At 39.6% G+C, this 22,858-nt stretch overlaps 1 protein-coding gene and 1 pseudogene across 3 annotated transcripts in view; one reads left to right on the top strand and one right to left on the bottom strand.

Moving 5' to 3' along the window:
• The window catches only part of LOC149172565 (protein-tyrosine-phosphatase MKP1 pseudogene), a 97,011-nt pseudogene that overhangs the window by 18,664 nt on the left and 55,489 nt on the right, over positions 1-22,858 (top strand). The window lies entirely within an intron of this gene.
• On the bottom strand, positions 20,945-21,409 carry LOC149172566 (uncharacterized). The gene has a single exon (XM_089426372.1). It carries the CDS (start codon positions 21,407-21,409, stop codon positions 20,945-20,947), a length of 465 nt encoding a protein of 154 aa, XP_089282498.1.

Below are 22,858 nucleotides of genomic sequence, written 5' to 3'. Positions count from 1 at the left end.
TCAGACTCTGGTGAAGACGCTGAAAACAATTCCAAAATGAATGCTTCCCTGCAACTTCCCTTGGTGCCTTGTTGCTTCTGGAATCACCACTTTACTTATTCTTTTGGTTTAAAGCACAATTTGAATATCAATACAATTATTTGTTTGATGTTTTATTCTCTTTTGTGAAAGATGCTTCATATTTCTGATAAACAAATGTTATTTTACAAAACATATTTACTAGGAAAATGGCCCACAAAAGGCATGCCACCAAGAGAACGAACAAAAAATCTTCAGAATATTCAAACCATGCCATACTAGATGACCAACGTCTAATATAACGGAAACAACAAAATTGTCAGAGTGCCATGTTTATAGCCATTAGTGGGGAATATCATAACCAACAGATCAGCAATCTTATTAATCATAAAGTAATAATCCCGTGCAAGCTAGGCACCTGAACCCACCCAACTGGTAGTGGGAATTTGGTCATCGTCATTTTCAGGCATGGGTCCCCATCCATTTTGTGGTGCCTCATTAGCTAGGACATTTATGGTTCTGTTCAATACTGCTTCTGATGGTGCGTGTTCATTCTTTGAAATTGCAAATGGGACGGTTGGGAAGTTGTAATTTTGCAGGGGATAGAATATGTAATTATGCTTCTGCCTTGGCCAACTGTGATGTCTTTGCCGGTGATCTTTATTGTCCACCCTATTCCTGCATTGTCAGGAGAGTTCTTCTGGTGTCGTTTTGATTACCAAAGGATGCTTCTAGTGAGACTGCTGATGGAGCATGAAGCACTTCCCTCATGTGGTTGAATATAGTCAGTCTAACTCCATAGCCTTCATTGCTTGTTTCTGTATTTGCAGGAACAAATTGGTTGTGGCCAGAATGTTAGTTCAAGTCAGTGTTGCAGGGGAGCGCCCCCACCCCCCTCGATCCCGCTCCCAATCCGTGCTCCGGGTGGGAGTGCGCTCCCGGAATTTTTTTCGCTCCCTGCTTATTTCCTGATTGAGTTGCGGAGCATCGCTCTGGGAACGATTTTTATAGCCCGGGAGCGGTCGGGGGGCTATAGAAATCGTTCCCGGCGGCGTGAGCGATGCCGAAAAAAATCGCGCGGGAAAAAAAGTTACGCTGGAAAAAAAAGGCGCTGGTTGGAAAAAAAAAGGGAGGGAAGGGAGGAAAGGGAGGGAGGAGGGAATATAAATAAACCCTCCCTCCAATGAATTTCATTATTTTAGAAATTGAGAGAGTGAGAGTGAGAGTGAGAGCAAGAGAGAGTGAGGAGCAAGAGAGAGTGAGGGGCAAGAGAGGGCAAGTGAGAGTGAGAGCAAGGAGCAAGGAGAGAGGAGCAAGGACTTGCAAGGGGAGATTGGAGGCCAAAGAGGTAGGCTCTATTCTAGCATTTTTTTTTAATGTTCATTCCTAAATAAATAAATAATTTTTTTTCTCCCATTCCCATTCCATTTTTTTGTAGATTCAAAACTTCAAATTTCAAACATCATGGTTATATTTCTTGGCATTTTCTTCTTCTTGGTTCTTTTTTTGGTTATTATGGTGTTGGAGAGTAGAAAAAGGAGGGTTGAAAATGAAGAAGGGGATGAAGAAGTGGGTCATAGTGCATTTGATGAAAACCCTGGAGAGGAGGAGCTGGAGGAGAGTGAACATGAGTCTCAAAAAAATAAACAAGACCAAACCCCATTTTGGAAATATGTTAATAGGCCTGAAGCAGGGAAAGGGGGTGGAACCACTAAATTTCATTGCCCCCATTGCAACAATAATTACACAGGTTCATACACCCATGCCAGAAAGCACCTTTGCAGGAAAAGGCCATGGGATGGAGATAAACGAATAGGAATCAAAACTTGTACAGGTGTGTCAGCGACAGATAGAGCCAAATACATAAGGGAAGAGGAGGAAGCCCAATACAAATCTAAAAAGTCAAGGGTTTCCTTGAACCAAGCTCACAATCACATGCACAAAGAACTCCTTCAGCATCCTCCCAAGGCAATGGATATGGAGGCACCGGGTCACTAAGTTTAAGGCGTAGAAGCGTATTAGATTTCCTTGATGAAGGGTGTAGGAATCATGTGGATTCAAAAGTTTACAGGTTTCTCTATGCATGTGGGATACCATTCAATGTTCTTCGCTCACATTATTGGCACGGAATGGTTTCTGCCATAAATGATGCCCCTTAAGGATACAAGAGCCCTAGGTATGACAAGGCTAGAACCATTGGACTTGATCATGAAAAAGCAAAAATATCACACTCTTTGAGTGGAGTGACAAGTTCTTGGACTGACCATAGGGTGTCCATTGTATCTGATGGATGGACAAATGTAAAAGGCAAGCCATTGATAAGTGTTCTTGCTGTGTCTGTTAGTGGTGCCATCTTTCTTTCAACATATGATTACTCAGACAAGTTCAAGACTGGCATCAACATTGCAGAACCATTACTTGAAACAATTCACTGTGTTGGGCCATACAATGTCATCCAAGTCATCACTGATAATGCTCCTAATTGTAAGGTAGTGGGAGCAATTATTGAGGATAAATACCCCAACATATTTTGGTCTGGGTGTTTGGTTCACACAATGAACCTTTTGATGCATGATATTGTTAAGAACAAAAACCAACACTACAAATGGATTGGTGATTTGTACAAGAGCGGAAAAGAAATGATAAAATTTACAAATCATAGCAATACCCATGGCCTTTTCTGCAGTCACTCAAGATTGGAGTTGTTGAAGATTGCGAGGACTAGATTTGGTAGCTATTACCTCACCTTCAGGCGCCTTTTGAAGGTAAGAGAGTCATTGGCTAGCATGGTATTAGGTCCATACTAGCAGGTATTAAAGGAAAGGGCTACAAATGCAGCTGACAGGCAAGTTTTTGAATAGGTGGAGGAGACCGCTCTTGATGGTATGTTTTGGGCACGTGTGAGGCAAGTATTGGATTTCACCAAGCCCGTTTATCACATGATTTGGTTTGCATATACAGATAAACCAGTGATTGGGGAGGTGTATGAGCAGATGGATACCATGTTGGGGCAAATAAAAGATATTGTTCATAAAAATGATCCCAACTTGTATACACTGATTCACAATTGTGTGTGTATACGGTGGGATAAACTTAATGTTCCACTACATGCCTTGGCGTATATCCTTACGCCAAAATACTACTTTGCATCTTGGTTGGGCCAACCTGCACCAGGGGGTGGGGTTAGGGTCAAACCCCATATAGATGAAGAGGTATCTACAGGATATTTGCAAGCATTAGACAAGTTGATACCTGACAGGGAGGAATGTGCTAGTCTGTGTCTTGAATTAGGCAGATACTTTAGTTGCACTGGTTTGTTTGGTACCTTCCATGCAACGAAAGATAGAGACAAATTTGATGCTCTCACATGGTGGGAAACATATGGCGGCCAGGGACTTTTGCTAAAATTGGCAAAAAAAGTTCTCTCATAGGTTGTGAATACTTCTTCTGCAGAGAGGTGTTGGAGCACCTACAACTTCATACATAATGTGAAAAGAAACAGACTCAATGAAAACCGGGCAGCCTTCCATGCAATGGAAGATAGAGACAGACTTGATGCTCTCACATGGTGGGAAGCATATGGCAGGCAGGGACTTTTGCCAAAATTGGCAAAAAAAGTTCTCTCACAGGTTGTAAATACTTCTTCTGCAGAGAGGTGTTGGAGCACCTACAACTTCATACATAATGTGAAAAGAAACGGGCTCAATGAAAACCGGGCAGAAAGCTTGGTTTATGTGAACTATAACTGGAGGTTATTGAGTCATTACTGTGATCGGGCTTATGAGGATCCAACATATAAAATTTGGGACAACCACCCAGAGGATGATAATTTGGAGGATGGCACTATACATCTTGAAGAACTGGAAGCGGAACTTATGAGAGAGGAAGATGAAGCAACAACCATGCCACCTCCACCATCCAGTAGCAGTGCTCGAGTTCCGAGTCTTGTTCCTTTGCTGTCACCGCCTCCATCTACACCCTCATGTGGAGGGCATGTGCCTTCTGGTTCTAGTCGTTGGTCTGTGCGGGAGGAGACTCCTAGAAGACCACCACGACCTGCTCATACATCAGACACTTCTCGTGGCAAGGGCCACATGAAGTAGTAGATAATAGATTTACAGTTTACTTGTCTTTTCTAGTTTCTAGTAGTTTTCATAACTGTTGACTCTTTCATATTTATTATGATATTTTTTGTAAACAATATATGACAATTTAAGTTTGAAGTTTGAAGTTGGCAATTATAACTCATTGGTAATGATTCTAAATTATGAATATGATGCTTCGTGAAAGTTGTTTCATTTCATTTCATTTTATAACATTTCATTTCATGTTAGATATTATTTCTTGTAATGGTTAAACTTAGCTTACAAGTACAACTTTGGTGATCAATGATGATAAATGTTATATATTGAATTTTCAATTTTGAAAGCTTGAAGTTGAAACTTTAAGATTGATGAATCATGATTCATGAGACTCAATATGTTGTATGTTACTAACTTGTGGACGTGGTTGATGAAGATTATAACTTCTAGATGATTGTTGTTATATGGTTCAATGATCAATCTATGTTTTTTATGGATTTTATATCTAATTCATCATTCTACATGTTTTTGTTGACATATATGTATCAAAATATAAAAAATATATTTATTATATAAAAAATGCTCCAGGATTCGCTCCCAAACCGGGAGCTTTTGAAAATGTCGCTTCCGCACTCGTTTTCGCTTTTGCTCCCCACTCTCGCTCCCACTCCCAAGTAACACTAGTTCAAGTAGAATCTAAGCACCTATGTGGCTATCAAAAATTATATCATTTTGACATTTCAACAGGTAGAAAATGAATTTGATCTAAATCATATGTTAAACATTGGTGATGTTCATAACTTAGGGGTGGTAAACCTCTAATATTGCACATTTCCCTCATACTGGGGAAGGTTTGAAATTGTCCATATAGAAATTTGGCCCACATCTGGGTGTCTTTGAGGTTTTTTGCAGTATCAAAAAATATGTTGGCTGATTCCAAAGCATCACAAAAAATTCAAGTGGGATCCTGGTGCTGGGATGGCCAAATGGGGCAGGTAACAGTGTCAGCCCAATCCATCATAAACTAAGAACCATTGGAAACAAGCCTGTTGGTTTCAGTGGAGCCTTATGGATAGCCTTAAGTCTATAGTTCCAACCTGCGGGCTTGGACTTAAGTCTTCAAGTCTATGTTGCAGGGGTTAGAATTTGGGTAGCTCGTAAGGTATTTCCGAGAGAAGGATACCCACCAAAAGTGGTTGGTTGGGCAATTTACCCAAAGTTGGGGTTTTGGACCTAAAGCAGTGGATTTAGGACCTAAAGAAACTAATTATTTATTCTAATGGGTTGAGAGGCTAAAACCCTAAGATCTAGATGTTTCCTAAATGACCCAAGAGAAAAGAATAAATAGAGGAGACCTATGGAGAGACTCATTGTATCTCAAGTGAGATGGACTTCACTTGAGGAGGTCGTTTGCCCTAGAAGGGCCACAGATCAAGAGAGAGTACTACGGCCTATGACCGAATTTGGAAGCTGCTTAGAGGAAGCCAAGCTAGGGTTTCTCGGTCAAGCAATCATCCAAGAGATGCTGAGTAAAGAAGGGTTTCTACCCTAGGAAGAGGCTGAGTTGAGCAATTCTGCTCAAGGAGGTCGAGTCTGCTAATTAGGAGTCTGAAGGAGGGCCATAGGTGCCAACAACTAGGTAGTGCTGGCTGGCCGTGACCTAAAAGAACAGTCCAAAGGCAAATTGTGGGCTCAAAAACATTTTTATAGTGGCTATGGGTTACTTGTAGCAGGACCGAGTTAGGGTCTAAGTAAAAGTCATAGCATCTCTCCTTGTGTGAATAGAGTATGCCAAGAAGTGACGCTGCAAACCTTCAAGAGGCTGAGTTGGAGTATTTTTGAGGATGCAAACATCTCTTGAAGAGGTCGAGTGGTTTTTCTGTGGTTTGCTGAGCAGACTTAGTCAAAAGAAGAGTGGCCGAGAGTTTGATCTGTCCAAGAAGCCGCAACTTTGAGGAAGAGGTTGAGACCTCTGTTGTCTCAGAACAGGCCGAAAAGGGCTTCAAACCTGGTAAAGGAGGAGGTTGAGAGTGCCTCAAGCTAAAGATAGTAGTCTTGAATGGCCTCAGAATGGAGTTGATCATTCAGTGAGTAGGCCGTGTTGGAAAATGTAACTGTGTTCGGTCTTCAATAATGTACTTGTCAAAAGAATAAAGAAAAGAATTATTATTATTATTGTGACTTATTAAAGCATGGGTTTCATGCTTGGATCACCATGTTTTAGGCAGTGTTCCACGGGGACTCGCCCCCCCCCTTAGGGGTCTAGTTTCCTCGCTCCCCCGCGCTCCGGGGACTTGGGGACTAGAAGGGGACGTTTCCCCACGCTCCCAAAAATGAGGAAACTCAGGGGGACGTGCCAGGGGGGCGTTTCCCTTCCCTGAGGGGGCGTTTCCTAAAAGGGGGACGTGGGGGGACGTGGGGGGACGTGAGGGGGCGAGGGGGGACGTGAGGGGGCGAGGGGGGACGAGGGGGGGCGTGAGGGGGCGAGGGGGGACGTGGCACATTAAAAACCATTTAAATTAATTAAACGCTGAATTTAATCTTTAATTAAGAGTTAATTAACGTTTAGGGTTTTGGAAAATGGCGGTTTCATGTTATAAAAACGGCACCTGAGCCATGAACAACACACTCACAGCCTTTGCAAGTTTGCTGAGCGCTCCACTCACTGTTTGGATTTCCGATTCATCATTCCAGAACTCCTCCCTCTCTCTGGTCGAGCGTCCTAGAAGCAGCAGCTCCCATCGAGCATCGTGCGAGCAGCACCTCCCTGAGCAGCGCTGCGTGTTGAGGAGCGGACTGCTACAGCTGAACAGGTTAGTAACAGACTAACAGTTCAATAAGTGATATAACAGTATAACTTATAAGTCTCCAACAGATCAATAGTGCGCATTGTTTGGTGTGTCTTGACGGCTGTTTTAACTTTTTTTTAAGCGACAATGCTATCGTAACTTCCAGCCATCAGTTCTCCCGTAGAGTCACCATGGTCTCGAAAGAAACCAGGTTTCCATGTTTCAGTTATAAATTAAAAATTTTAAATATATTATGCAGGGTTTCATATGACGCCGGACGGCCTTGTCTACGGCCACACTGGTTTTCATATGACGGCCTTGTCTCGATTTTACATATATTCTGCAGTTTTTATGATTTATCATTGCACAGTACATCAGCCCTTTCCGAATCATTGGGCGTGTGAATGAAGTTTGGGCAATCATCAGAGTGTCTGTCTCAGAGCAGTGTCCACTGTCAACCAAATAGGCTAGCCGCTATTCATATATTAATATTATCAGTTGAAAATCTACGGCCTGCCTAACTAATATCAATATAAAATTTATTGCTGTGAAGTAGCCCTGAAAATTGAAATCGGTTTGCTTTTGTGATGCGTGTGTACTGTTGGTGTAGTTAGAGTTAAATTACAATGTTTTTCCATGGTTAAATCATAAATGCCCTTCTACACCCTGCCCAGTCAACTTCGGTATGATTGAGCAATATTGCTAATAATGTATATGACAACGCTCATACTGATGCCAATTAAGCTAGAAGCTTTTATAAAAACATGATTGCGGCTCTAAAATATATGAACCGTTTCAACTTTCAAATATATTATATAACACAAAGGTTTGGATGAAGTTTATCCATCTAAATATGAAACATTGTTTCTCGCCTGTCTTAGAGCTTATCCCAATACTCCATTATATAGTCTTTTACACAGCCTGCAAACTTATGAAGATGTTGATTTCCACACAATACAAAAAAACAGAAACTTTGGTTTTATTGAAAATAATCCAATGTCAAGGCCTCCAATATTTCATCAAGTTCTTGCAATCCTTGCTTTAAATTTTTACCTTCCAAAGATTTAATGTAGGTATCATATTCCTCCACTTCTGTTCATCCAATAATCCTTTTCCAAGATCCCATGAAGGGTGTTTTATGGATTCAATCCTTTGACTAATTAGGTTTACAATCATAGATGTTGGTTTTTATTATTACATCATACGATTTTCATAATTGTTTGGAGTTAATTACACAGTATGATTTTCAGCATATGGTGTACTGTCTATATTATATAACAAACTTTCTAGCTGTTGGATCCAAATTTCCAATACAGCTGGACAACCCATTGTAGTTGCCCCTTCTACTGCCAATGCAGTCTTCCTGATCTGTTCATTTACCTTTTCACAGAATTCAGTGGCTACTGGCTACCTTATCAAGCTGAAGCTCTCCCTCTGTCTGACCAAAATTTAAATCTATAGTGTGCCACTGTGCTGCACCTCATAAAGATCTGGAATTTGGTAGTTTACTTCTTCCATGCCACCTTTTTCTACCAAAAAATTGCTCATCACTGTTTTTCTAAGGACAGTTCTCTCTTTGTTTAAGTTTTCTTCTAAGAAGGATTGTGTAAATTTTCAAATTCATTGCTTTCTTGCTCTAGGAATTCTTTAACTCAAGGAATATAACTTACCAAATCAGGTTAATAAATTAATACACTTGGCAGATGTCAATAGCAAACTTAGAAACCACTGTCCAAAAGAAAACTTATATGATATTATAAATTTAGATAATGTCAAATGATATTCATATCAATGATCATGCTTTGCAGCTTTTCAATTCAAACCAAATTGGCAAATTGTCATAGTGGACTCAATTAATAAATTATATTTTATATTTATAAATTTTTAAGACCCTGACGCTCCCCCACGTTTCCTAAAAAATGGTAGGGAGCTTTTGCATAGGCCGCTCCCGCGCCCCCTCGCTCCCTCGCCCCCTCGTCTCGGAACCTTGGTGGAACACTGGTTTTAGGTCAAAGTCCCCATTGAGGACTTCTAGGATTTATTCTGAGCCTATAGAGTTATTGTACATTTAAAGAGACCCTTCTTGGGCTTTTGAATCATGTAAAAAGGTTAAGTATTGAGTCAAATATGAATTATGGAACTTTCACATCATGTCAGCTTAAGACAAGATCAAGTCGGCCTAAGGACCCTTTTCGACCCCACAAGAAGCCAATAAAGTAAGGTCATCGAATTCATTTGTAGCATCGTTCTCTCATCAAGTTCAAACTCTCTTGTTGTTGGGCAGAAGTGCGAATATCTCTTGTAGCTGGGAAAAGGTGCGAAGTTTGTTGCCAGGAAGTTGAAGTGAGTGCGAGTTTGGGGAAGTCTAAGGAGAGAAGGAAAACTGAAATTTTGGTGTCTCTCTCTTTGTTTCGTGCCCTAGATTGGGAGATCGAAGTCTTCCAAATTTCACTGTTGCTGGAAGCTGCCAGTTGCCGTAAGTTGTTGCATAGTCGAAGTTGCTGGGAAGAGGTCAAAATTTTGGGAGGCTGACATGGTGTGGAGGGAAGGTCTGGTTTTGGTCTAGGGTGAAGAGTCTCAAAGAATACTATTGAAAGGAAGAATTATCTTGATTGGGTTTTCCCCTCGAGGGGGTTTTTTCCTTGGCATGTGCCTACATCTGTTGTCTATTGTTTTATGTGCAGTTGCTTTTGGTAATTGCTTGATGAACTAAAGAAAGAAGATATAAAGAATAATGATAATAAGACACATCACAAGTAATTATCAAGATCAAGAAAATCTTTATTGCCTCTCTGATTTTCCAACAGGCCGAACATTTGTGAGGGCTTGGAACAACGAACAAAAGGTGAAGAAGTTTATGGGAGTATTTGAAAGGCTACTATTCTGTGTTAGGAAGAGGGTCCCACATTATTCATGAAGTTTGTTCACAAATGGAATTGTGAACATTGTGTTTTACAAGGGCTAATATGTAGTGAGGTTGAAGGTCAAAACTTACTATGAGTAGCTGATGTATTTGAAGGCTGATATACAGTGTATTTGATAGGTCAAACACATTGTGAGCAACTGGGTTTGACAGAGATCTGAAAAGATTCAGGTCATTCTGTGAAGGAGGCAAAGGACCTACCAGAGTGGTGGATAAAGGAGACTAAAAGGGCTGAAGGTGAAGGACCTTGACAGCAAGGCAGGTTATTTATCTGTGTTTTTGTGGGCATATTGAGAATATGTAGGATCGAACCTCAAGCCCTAATTTGTTTGTATACTATGTATACTAGTTGTACTAGTGATCTGAAGGGCCATGATCCTTGGTACGAGAGCCCCGTGATTCTTTTATTAATGGACTAATAAAAAAATCGAGCTTTGGGCTCAATATCTCTGTATACTTTATTGATTTCATTGCTGTAGATTTCTGTTGTGCAAAGTGCTTGTAAGTTGAGGATTCCTAGTGTGTTTATGTGCATGATTAGCCATATACTAGATCTAGGGCTTATGGAAAATTCAACAACAGGAAATGTCTAGCTAGGGGCCGTACCAACACTTGAAACTCAACGAAACACTGAAATGACCCCGAAATGCCACCATTCGTACTGTATGGATTTTGAAATGTTGTACAGTACTGATGCCGACGTTTCAGGGCTGTTTTGGTTGAAATAGGGTGTGTTTCACTTTTTTTTGGGTCTGCTCAAGTGGCCAAGAAGGGTGCGGGTCCCTTCTATGGCCCAAAAACGCTAAGTTAACAATTTTCTTAAATATAAATGCTTAGTTAACAAAGGGTCCCTTCTATGGCCCAAAAACGCTAAGTTAACAATTTTATTAAATATAAATGCTTAGTTAACAAATTTTATTTAAAAAAATTAGGAATATAATTCTCTAGAAAATTAAAAAATTAGAATTCTCTAGAAACCCTATTAGCCCCTTCTTTTCTATAACAAAACACTTCATTCAGTGATTTCTGACACATTCTTCTGCAAGAGGAGCTTCTTGTAGCAACAAGAAGCATTTTGGTTGTGTTTGGGAGCATCGGGAGGAAGCTTTGGTGCATTTCTAGCAAGAAGGGTGTGGGTTTGTGGGCAACAAGAAGGGTATCGGAAAGAAGAAGGGCGTGGGCAACAACTGTTTTGGTGAGTGATTTATTTTTTGTTTTTGCAACATTCATGGCTTCTCAAAGTTGTGTTTGTAGTGCCCTTAGATATACTCAAGCAACCAAGAAGCAAGAATACTATCCTCTGTGGAAGTATGTTACCAAAGTCAATTAAATGGGGTTTGGTGGTTCATGGGAATGGAAGTGCAATTTATGAAAAAATGATAGGACCTTCAAAGGCTTTTACACAAGAGTGAAGCCTCACATTTTACATGAAGAGATAAAGGGTATTCAAGTGTGTGCACATACCAGAAATCCAGAGGTGAGGGCTACATTCAAGAGAGAGAGCATGATGATGAGCAAGATGATGCTCAAAGGTTGAAGGATCAAAGAAGCAAAACATACATGGGTGGTACTGGCAATCCCCACTAGGGTGCTAGCAATGAGCTAAGGATTGTTCTTGAAGCAAGAAAGAGGAGGGTGCTAGCAATAGAAGAAGAAGAATTATCCAAGTCATCAAATCCAGTCAAAGATAGTAGATTGTTGAAATGCTTGATAATCAAGGGGGAGAAGTAGCTAACTCAAGAGGGGCAAGGGCCATCTTTGCTTGTGGCATCCCTTTTAATGTGGTTTGATCCCCATATTGGCAAGATTTGGTGAGAGTGATTAACAAAACTTGTCAAGATTACAAGGGGCCAAATTATGAAAAACTCAGAACAATTTTGCTCAGGAAAGAGAGGCAAGTTTTTGATGATGTTTTGAAATCAATTCATAACTTATGGGGTAGCATAGGGCTTTTCATTATCTTAGATGGCTGGATTGATACAGGGCGTAGGCCATTGATTAATGTCATTGCATCATCACCAAAGGGAGCCATGTTCATAAAAGTAGAAGATTGTTCGAGTGACGTAAGGGATAGTTAGTTCATTGCTGGAATTGTAATTATTGCTATTGAACAAGTGAGGCCAGAAAATGTCGTGCAAGTTGTTACAGATCATGCACGTGTTGGCAAAGCTACAAGCTTAATTGTTGAGAGTAAGTACAATCACATATTTTGGACTCCTTGCATTGTCCACAATTTGAATATGACTTTAGAAGAGATTGAGGCAAAAAAAAATGGATTAAGAAGGTCAAAGGGTAGGCTAGGGAGATCACAAATTTCATCACCAACCACCACCAATTTCAAGCAATATATTGAGAATACCCCAAATTGGAATTGCTCAAAGTTGTTGAGATAAGGTATGCCTCAACTTCATCATGTTGCAATGCCTTGCTGAAGTTAAAACTGCATTAATGAGTATGGTGATGGGTTCAACTTGGGCTTAGTGGAGTCATGCAGATTCATAGAAGGGAAGTATGGTGAGGAGTGTGTTGATTGATGAATATTGTTGGAGCAAGATTGATTTCTTATTCAAGTTCACATTACCTGTATTTAATCTTCTTTGAGATGTAGACACAAAGAAACCTTTCCTAGGAAAGGTTTATGATGGCATGGATACCATAGTTGAGAAAACCGTGGAAATTATTACACAAGAGGCTCCCATTCTTCCATTTGCATATTTTGATTTTGCTGAGCAAGTGAGGTCCGTCATTGTTATGAGGTGGAATGGCTTCAACATTCCATTGCACACTTTGGCACAAGCTATAAATCCAAAATTTTCTGATGAAGTATTCATTGCTCAAGGCAATGGGAAGAGGAAGGCCCCACATAAGGACAAGGAGGTGGCCAGTGGAGTGAAGAAACCCTTTCAGAGGTTGTTTCCAGCTTCTTTACAAAATGATGTAAGGGAGGAATTTCCTTGTTTTGCTGCTGGATTAGAGGATTTTGTAGACATATTAGCTTTGGATGAGAGGAGTGTTGAAAATACAAAGTGATACTGGGGGGGGGGTTTCAGTATCACATGGATTTAAACTCTTTTCACTTTATTAATCTTAAAGCAAAAATCTCATCACCTAGTCAACCATTAACACAATGCATGAACACAAGATTAAAGTGGAAACCTAAACTAGGAGAAAAACCACATGCTTGCTTTTCTAACAATCTTCAATTTATTACAATGTTACAGGAAACCACCTGTGAGGACACCAATCCTCTATAAGCACCAACTTACAATATTGTAGGCTCCAACCTATCAAGAAGATGAGGATACCAATCCTCTGTAAGCACCAACTTGTAACTGTTCAGACCAATATTGCACGACTTGTACTCGTGTAAGACTCGTCTGGCTATTGACTTAGTGACTCGTATAAGTATTGGGGACGACCCGTATAAGACTCATATAAGACTCAAAAAATAAAACTCAAAATAAGACTCCCTTTCCCTCCACTTGATCTAAAAAAAAGGAAAAAAAATCGAAATTTGCTGACAGGGATGGGTCTTATACAGGTTCGTGCAAGTTTGATACGAGTTGTATGCAAGTCAATGGGTCAACACAAGTCTTATGCGCGAGTTCTATGCTAGTGATCTGTTTCGACATATGACTCGTCAAGACCCGCAAGTTTTGAAGGGTTTTATAAGGGTCATGCTTCACTGGCTCAGTCTCTCACATGTTGAATAAATGACATTAACGATCCTTTGCAACTCAACTCAGTTTAGTACTTTGCTGTACACTATTCAAATGTAAGATTCTACCTTGACAAACTTCTGATTTTTCTTTAAAAATTTCTGAGTTTGTATAACTTCCTTTGTGAGACCTTTCTTCGAACAGTGTGTGTGAAAATTGCTGTAGGTGTTTCCTTAATAATTTTCACTTCAGAAAATATATACAGTGGACAAATAACATCCAAATGAGGCCTCTAAAGAGTCAAATATGATATCTTCATTACTCAGAAAGTTACTCACAACTGTTATACATAATTTTGGCCATATTATTATCACAATACCATAGTATAAGATGTAGGATTCCCTCCTGTATATTCTCTTAATTTCCAATAAATTTCTGAGTCTGTGTGACAGTTACAATGATCCATTTTGCACATCAGTTTGTTACTTGTTGGCTGTAGGTGCACAATTTTCCACTATATTTCCAGTTAAATGATAACAAAACCAGACAATTGAGCTCAAGTGGTTATATCTAAGTTGCAGGAAACGCAGGGGTAGGGTCCGTTTCCGTACGGAAACGAAACGGAAACGCGTTTCCGCGTACCGTACGGCCTGGAAACGCGTTTCCGGCCGTACGGGCCCCGTTTCCTCCAAAAAATCACTTGTTTTTTAATTTTTTTTTTTCTAATTAGTTTGTAAATTTTTTTAGGGTTTCTAAGCTGTTCTAGAAACCATTTAATCTTAATCTTAATGTTAAAATGTTTAAGTAAATGTATCATTAATGCTTTATGATTGCACATATATATATTAATAATTTTTAAATGTTTTTAATATATATATATATATATATATATATATATATATATATATATATATATATATATTATTATATATATTCGCGTTTCCCCGTTTCCAAAATTTGGGGAGGTCGCGTTTCGTTTCGCTTCCGCGTTTCGTTTCGCTTCCCCGTTTCCCCGTTTCGTGCAACTTAGGGTTATATATACCTTTCACAATTATTCAACGAGGAATACACTACTATCAAACACCATGTGATGAGGAACCAAACATCTTTCATCAAGGAGAATAACTTAGAATTGCAACAACCTGTTGAATAAAGTTGTCATTGATGGCATCATAGTTGAATTGTTGAAACAAACCCTAGATATTGTGCAAACCCTAGGAGACCTAAACCCTAACTACTTGACTAGACCCTAGGTGCATGTGTATATTAATGAAATTCTAGATGCACTTGCCATAACGAAGCGCTAGCAATGATGTCATTATGATATCATGTTTGCATTGTTGAAGCTAGCCATGTCAGTCATTAATGATGGCAAGCCAATAACTTTCCCTTATATGCATTGCCCAAGCTTTGTTGGAGATGCCCTAAGAAAGAAGTTACCTTGTTGAAGATGCCCATGAAGACATTATTGAAAAGGCACCCTAGCCTTGTTGAATGATGCTCATAATTCCCATGTGATGAAGCCCTAATCTAGTAACCCTAGATGTATGAATATGTCAAAGAAACCCTAGTCCTTGTATGCAATCCTAATGCATGAAGATCACATGCACTAGCATGTCAAAATAGTGAAAAAAATTCTAATCCACTTGATGCTCTAATTCCATAAAAGAAATTCTTTAATAGGGCTGTTATGAAAAAATATGCATATGATGAAAGAAAAATTAAATTTCCATCATTAGAGGTCATATCTTGAAGGGAATACTATATCAACTTATAGAGGAGGTCATAAGCTTTCCAATGAGTACTCACTTGCCTCCTAATTCCTTATCGTTGAAGAGAAATCAATTTTTGAAATTAGCATATGTCAAAAATTGTCAAACTGTCCAAGCCGACTTGAGTAGGCTCATAACCCTTGGCAAAGAGACGTGTCCCTTCAGAATATGGAAAAACCACTATAAATATAAACCTAAATTTGTCCATTCAAGCTCAAATTTTTTGGTGGAGACAAGATAAGAGGTAGAGAAGTAGCCGCAGCCTAGAAAAGCAAGGAAGACAAGTTTGTGGAATTATTCTTGGGTTTAATAGTCTCCCACAGGTTCGAGCTAGGAGCAGAGAAGTTGCTGTGGTCGAAGTTGTCGTAGTTTTCGTGGTCGAAGCTGCTGTGGTTGTCGTGGTGGAAGCTGCCGTGGTCACAACTGTCGTAGTTGACGCTGCTGTGTGTAACACATAAGCTCGCAACCCAAAACAATCACAATTTTTTATTTTTTTTATTTTTTATTATTTTGATACACTTTTACATATGTTACACATGTACCCAACCTTACATTAGACATAATTATCATTAATGAACTGGATGTATAGGTTAACCATTGGGTTTTGGTTATTGGTCATGGGTAATGGATATTAAATGCATTGATTCGTATTTCATTAAATATCTACCCTAACCCTAACCATTGGCTTTGGATGGTTCTCGACCCTGAGGCGCCATCCTCAAGGTGTACACAACTACCTCTGTCCACATGTGAACATTGTCGCCGTTGATCTAAGGGAGGGGCATCTAACGACTCAGATAATTTTGCACGGGATAAGGGTAGCTACCCACCGGGTAATCGCAATTAGCAGTCATTTGGTTCGGTGCCTCTACGGGAAGGCTAGCTGCACCCACCTTCTGGTCTCAGCCCTTATCGGGCTATTGCAATACCCTCCTCAAGTAACTTTGATTCTTCTCGCTATCACAGATCATGAGAATATGTTGGTTTGTTGTGATTGCTTCTGCTGTGCAGCCTGGTTCTTGGTTAACTGGTTTCACTGCTGCAGGGCTGTGAATGGCCGCCATCTCTTCTCTTTTCCTTTCCAAAAGCAGCTCGCACAGAAGTCAAGTCTCTTCCTTCGCGAGTTTGGTATTCACAGGGTTTCCTCATCACCGCCTGGTTCATGGTCTTCCTCTGGAGTGTCCAAACCCAACAAATGGAACCCTTCCCTATATAACAAGCTCAAGTATTAGGCACTTCCTCCGTTTGTTCATCGCTCTGTGTTGTTAATTTGTTTTTATTCGTTAATAAGCCTAACTGGGTGTTTTGGTTATCATGCAGGAGAAAGAGCAGGGTTTTTGTGCGGCTCTCAGGAAAGTCAGTTCCCAGGATATCGTCCAATGAGAATGGCTTGGTCACCAGTACTCCCCCTCGAGCTCTCCCAACTCCCAAATAGTGGTGACAGTGGAGGGTTTTTCCTTAAAGCTTAGTCAATGGCAATCAGGGTCTCACTTGACCCAACCTGACATATAACTATGACAGAGTTCGAACCTTCCACTAGTCCTTACCAGCTCAAGAACCTAGCTCTTGGGCAACGCATAACATCGACCCCTTTCTTTGTTCCCGCTTTTAACTTTTCAAGAAGGAAAAATGCCAACCCCCTCCTTTTCCTCGGATTCCTTTTTTTAAAGGAAATCCTTTGGAATAAGGAGTAACTGTTTCCTCCAACTGTCTTGGGAGTTAGGAACTCTTGTGGTCCTCCATGAGTTTTCCTTTCCTCAGATAACACACATTCTTGTAAATCCTAATCATTTCTTTTAAATAAGAATTAAAAAGTCTTTCCTAACTCAATTAGGTCTTTAATGAAGAATTTCAACCCCCACTCTGGTTATCAGTTTTTTTTATCACTCCATGCATTTAGTTTAAATCCAAGCATGATAAAAATTCTAAAATATGAAAATGACAATATTTTCTGAAAACACAAATTTAGAGATTTCACAACTACTGAAATTGCAGAAATAAAACACAACAAAATTATGACAGCCACACATAGAAAAAAACACAGTGATTTTTGGTCATGTGACCCTGGAAAAACCCCCCTACAACTCTTGGGGAAAACCAGTTTGAGAGCTCTTTTTTATTTCTGAAAATGCTTACACAGTAAAAATTGTAGCAACCACAAATTACAACTTATCTCGATTTCCGTGCCTAAAAAATTGTGCCAATCAAGAAACTAGCAAAACAAAAATTTTTCTAGCAATAAAACAACATTAAATGCTGTACAACCTGTCTAAAAAATCGTGCCCTTGCCGCTGTCCCTCTTCCTCGATTTCTGTGCCTTTTTTTTTCCTGTTGTGCGGTTTTGCCTTGGGATGCGTGCCAATAAATGCGGCTGCCCAGATTTGCTGAAATGTCTTCTTGCTGCTCTCTTTCACTTCCTCACTGCTTAGAAATTCTCCTTGCTCTCTCTTCTCTTTCTCTCAAATGCTCATGAAAAAAAAGAATTGATCTTTTTCTCTTCTCTTCTCCTTTTACTCTCTAAATGACCTTTTGAGTTAGCCTAAGATCTAATGACTAAGATTTATTTAGATCTAGGGATGAGAATAAATGTGCATTTTAACTCTCGCTTTCTATTTTTTAACTCACCCACTTAAATAAAGACCCACTTAGCCTTTTATTTCCATATTCACTTTTTCACTTTCTAATTCTTCATTGACTTTAATAAAGTCACCTTTAAATTAGAATGTAACTTTACCACATATAAAGTCACTTTTAAATTAAATTGACTTTACCACTTATAAAGTCACTTTAGGAGAAAAGTACAAATAAATTTGGACACTTTTCCCTAGGCCAAAGATCAAAGCCTTAGGGAACCACTTGTCCTTTGGTACCCAAATTTTCACATTTAACTAACCAAGCAACCTGTTAACCTCCATAAGAGGTAATTACTTAACAATTAAACTTGTTTGTAAAAGACAGAAATAAAACCAAGGTAACTGGGGGTGTTACATCTCCCCCCTTATGTGCAACACCGTCCTCGATGTTCTCCCAGTCCTGAAGCAAAACAGGATAAGCTTGTTGCATAAAGCCTTCATCTTCCCAAGTAGCTTCATCTGGGCTAAAGTGCTTCCATTGCACTTTAACTTGGATGATAGCTCGCTTCTGGAGCATTATTTCTCTCCGTTCTAGAATATGCAGGGGCTCGACCAGGAATTCTCCGTCTGGTTCTACCTGCATTCATCATACACTTATTACTAATCATATAACTGAAATAGTCTGAGAGTTAATAATAAAAGAAAAAACATTGTCACTACTTCTTTTACCTGCACGTCCTGCCAATTAATGACATGCCTGGGGTCATAAATATATCTTTTAAGTAGTGATACATGAAACACATTATGAATTCGTAGGTGGCCTGGTAGAGCAAGTTGGTAAGCTACAGGCCCTACCCTTTCCAGAATTTGGAAAGGTCCACAATAGCGAGGGGCTAGCTTTGCACATCCCCCCCATTTTAAGGAACTTTTACTAGGCTTTACTCTCACGTATACATGATCACCCACACCAAACTCCCTATAGGTTCTCTTTTTGTCAGCGTAAGCTTTCTGCCTATCTTGGGCAGCTTTTAAATTCTTGCGCACCTTCTTGACTATTTGTTCCATTTCTATTAGCATGTCAGGTCCTAGAATTAATTTATCTTCAGGACTACTCCAATTCGTTGGAGTTCTGCACTTCTTCCCATACAGTACTTCGAATGGACTCATTTTGAGGGATTCATGATAGCTGTTGTTATAGGAAAATTCTACTAAGTGGAGTTATTCTTCCCATTTTGTAGGTTGCTGCATTGCATACATCCGTAGCATGTCTTCTAATACTTGGTTCACTCGTTCAGTCGGCCCATCCGTCTGTGAGTGATAGGCAGTACTGAACTGAATTTGAGTTCCCAAACCTGAAAACAAAGCTCTCGAGAATGCAGAGGTGAACTTAACATCTCTATTAGATATTACTACTTTAGGCAACCCATGCAATCTAAAGATCTCCTTCATAAATATATCAACAATTTCTACAGTTTTATAAGTAGATTTAACAGGAATAAAATGAGTTGTTTTGCTTAATTTGTCCACCACCACCATAATGGAATCGTTTTTCCTTCTGGATCTAGGCAGTCCGGTTATAAAATCCAATGTAATTGTATCCCATTTCCATTCGGGAATAGGAAGTGGGTGAAGTAAACTAGTCGGGTGCTGATGTTCTGCTTTAACCTGCTGACATTCTAAGCATTTAGCCAGGTATTCTACAATATCTTTCCACATTCCTGGCCAAAAATAATTCTTTTTAATCGCTGAAAACAACTTTTGATAGCCTGGATGTGCCATATACAAACTTCTGTGAAATTCATCCAGCATATATTGCTTGATAGCTTTTTGGTTTGGCACAAAAATTCTTCCTCTGAAGGTCAACATTTGATCGCAATTTACACCATAGTCACCCTGTTTTCCTGAATCTATTATTTGTTTTGCTTGCTGCTAAAGGAATTCATATTCAAGGTCCTTCATAGCAGCTTCTTTAATTTGACTTAAGAGCTTACTTTCCACCTTGCTGAACGAGATCTCATAGATGTGATGCAACTTTCTGCTTAAGGCATCCACCACTCGATTCTCCTTTCCATTCAAGTGCTTAATATCAAAATCAAATTCGCTTAGGAAGGCTATCCATCTTGCCTGTCGTGCATTTAAGTTTGGTTGCTTGAAGAAACTGGTCAAACTACTATGATCTGTCATTAGAAGGAATTTCTTTCCCAATAGGTAATGTCGCCACATTTTCAAGGCGTGGACCATGACTGTTAGTTCTAAATCATAAGTTGAATACCTTTGTTCGTGATCCTTAAGCTTTTGGGATTCATAGGCTATCACTCTCCCTTCCTGCATTAACACACCCCCAACCCCTTCTTGACAAGCATCTGTGCATACAGTAAATTCCTTCTCTGGATCCGCTATTCCCAGTACAGGGGCTGTGGTTAGTAACTGTTTTAGCAGTTCAAAACCGCGCTGACATTCATCTATCCACCGAAAATCCCTTCCCTTTTTCTGTAAAGAAGTGATAGGGTACGCAATTTTTGAAAACCCCTTTATGAATCGTCGGTAGTAACCGGCCAAGCCCATGAAAGATCTGATATCAGTTACATTTTTAGGGACCATCCAATTCATGATGGTCCTAATCTTCTCAGGATCTACTGCTATACCCTCTGATGATATAATGTGTCCTAAATATTGGATCTGATTTTTATAAAAATCACATTTGTTGTATTTGGCGTACAACCGGTTTTCTCATAAGACTTGAAGAACTATACGGAGGTGTTCCTGATATTCCTTCAAATTTTTAGTATAAATCAGTATATCATCGATAAATATTACAACAAATTTATCCAGATAAGGGTGCAAGATGCCATTCATCAGACTCATAAAGGTTGCTGGTGCATTGGTGAGTCCGAAAGGCAATACAATAAACTCGTAATGACCGTAATGCATTCTAAACGTTGTCTTGCAAATATCTTCTTCTTTTACTCTAATTTGATGATAACTTGACCGCATGTCTATCTTGGAGAAAATAGTGGCTCCTTTCACTTGGTCAAAAAATCATCTATCCTTGGTAGTGGGTACTTATTCTTGATAGTCAACTTATTAAGTTGTCGATAATCAATACACAGTCATAATGTGCCATCTCCTTACAAACAACACAGGTGCCCCCACGGTGACACGCTTGGGCGAATGTAGCCTTTATCCAATAGTTCTTGCAGTTGCATCTTGAGTTCGGTTAATTCAGGTATACTCATACGATAAAGAGCTTTTGACACCGGGGCAACCCTTGGTATGAATTCTATAGTGAAGTCGATATCCCTTTTCGGCGGTAACACTGGTATCTCCTCAGGGAAAATGTCTGCAAATTCCTGAATAACAAGCATGTCCCTTAAAGTAGTTGTTTTATCCTTGGAGTTGGTATAACCAACTTGGACAACATACACCTGACAACCTTTTCGAATACATTTACTTAACTGATTGGCGGTAATAGGAAGTAGTTTAACAGTTTTTCGAATTCCCTGAATCTCTTGTCTAACACCTTCTTTAGAGAGGTAATTTATAGTCTTGTCTTTACAGTTAACGATTGACCAATGTTTTTCTAACCAGTCCATTCCGATGAGTACATCATATGACCCTAAAGGTAACATGTTTAAGTTTACCCTTACTGGCTGTTCGACTATTTCTAATAGGCAATTTTTTACCTTAGCTGAAACCCTATGCCTCTCCCCAGTGGCTAGCTGGACCAGCCAAGGGGTTTTAAACTTGGCAGAGTTCAAGTGACATAATTCAACTATCTTAGGGCTAACATAGCTCAAACTTGCTCCTGGGTCAATCAAAATGGATACATGATGATTAGCAATCTTACCTTCAAATTCCACCATGGAAGGCTGATACTCGGTTTGATTGTTGTCTAAGGCTGCGTTTATCCAAGGAATGCTTCTGGCCAAATCTCCAACTGTGGAAGATTCCTGAACATTTGCTACTTGCGCAACTCTAGTATGGTGGGGGCAATTTTTGTAATAATGGGGTCTTGTTTGTCAACTCCCCGTACCATTTTGACTTCCTCCCACCACAAGGTAGCTTTTCCTTGTAGTTGGAAAATGGTGAGTCTGGCCTTTAGGTTATCTTCGTATTCATAGATCTGAAAGTACTTGTTCATGTTGATTAACTAGGCCTCAACAATTTCTTCCTTTTCTCCGTCAAACATTGGAGGTTTAATTTTTTTAAATTCTCCCAGTAATTCGGTCTTTTGTCTCTTGTTACCTTTACCACTTGAAACATTTCTGACCCTTCTTCATTATCTAGCCTGGAATATTCTGCTCGCTGTTGGTGTTCTTTGTTCCTATTTTCCTCCTCCCGACTAGGAGTTGGGTTCCTTTGGTTCTGTTTGTTAGAAAGACTCTTCAATATTCTTTCTTGTTCGAGTCTTAATCTTTCATTATCTTCCCTCAAATTTGCCATCTCAGCTCGAAGTTGTTTCACAGTTTCCAGTAGCATTGCATCTGTATTATTGCGGGTGCCTTCTCCCAACTGCACCCACACCTCCGGATTAGTTCCCAAATGCGGTGTGAATTCTGTTCCGATGGCCACCCTTCGCGATAGTGTAGACGACGCTCTTCTGCATATACTCTGTTCCCCTCTGTCAAACATAAATGTTTTGTTAATTATATTATTCCTTGAGGCCACAATGTTGAATCCCGGGCTCTGATACCAATTCTAACATATAAGCTCGCAACCCAAAACAATCACAATTTTTGTTTTATTTTGATACACTTTTACATATGTACATTAGATGTAATTATCATTAATGAACTGGATGTACAGGTTAACCATTGGGTTCCGATTACTGGTCATGGGTAATGGATATTAAATGCATTGATTCATATTTCATTAAATATCTACTGTGACCCTAACCATTGGCTTTGGATTGTTCTCGACCTTGTGGCACCATCCTCCAGGTGTACACGGCTATCTCTGTCCACATGTGGACATTGCTGCCATTGATCTAAGGGAGGGGCATCTAACGGCTCAGATCATTTTGCATGGGATAAGGGTAACTA

The sequence above is a fragment of the Pinus tabuliformis genome, chromosome 4_2, assembly GCF_031772625.1.
Source record: "Pinus tabuliformis cultivar Carrire ecotype Pingquan chromosome 4_2, CPIR1, whole genome shotgun sequence".
NCBI classification, from domain to species: Eukaryota; Viridiplantae; Streptophyta; class Pinopsida; order Pinales; family Pinaceae; genus Pinus; species Pinus tabuliformis.
Note: the sequence above shows the minus strand (reverse complement) of the source record. Positions and strands in the feature narration are given on the sequence as shown.

Bases quoted from the DNA above. Each gene is read 5' to 3' on its own strand.
- LOC149172566 (XM_089426372.1), bottom strand. From the start codon at position 21,409: ATGGACTGGTTAGAAAAACATTGGTCAATCGTTAACTGTAAAGACAAG.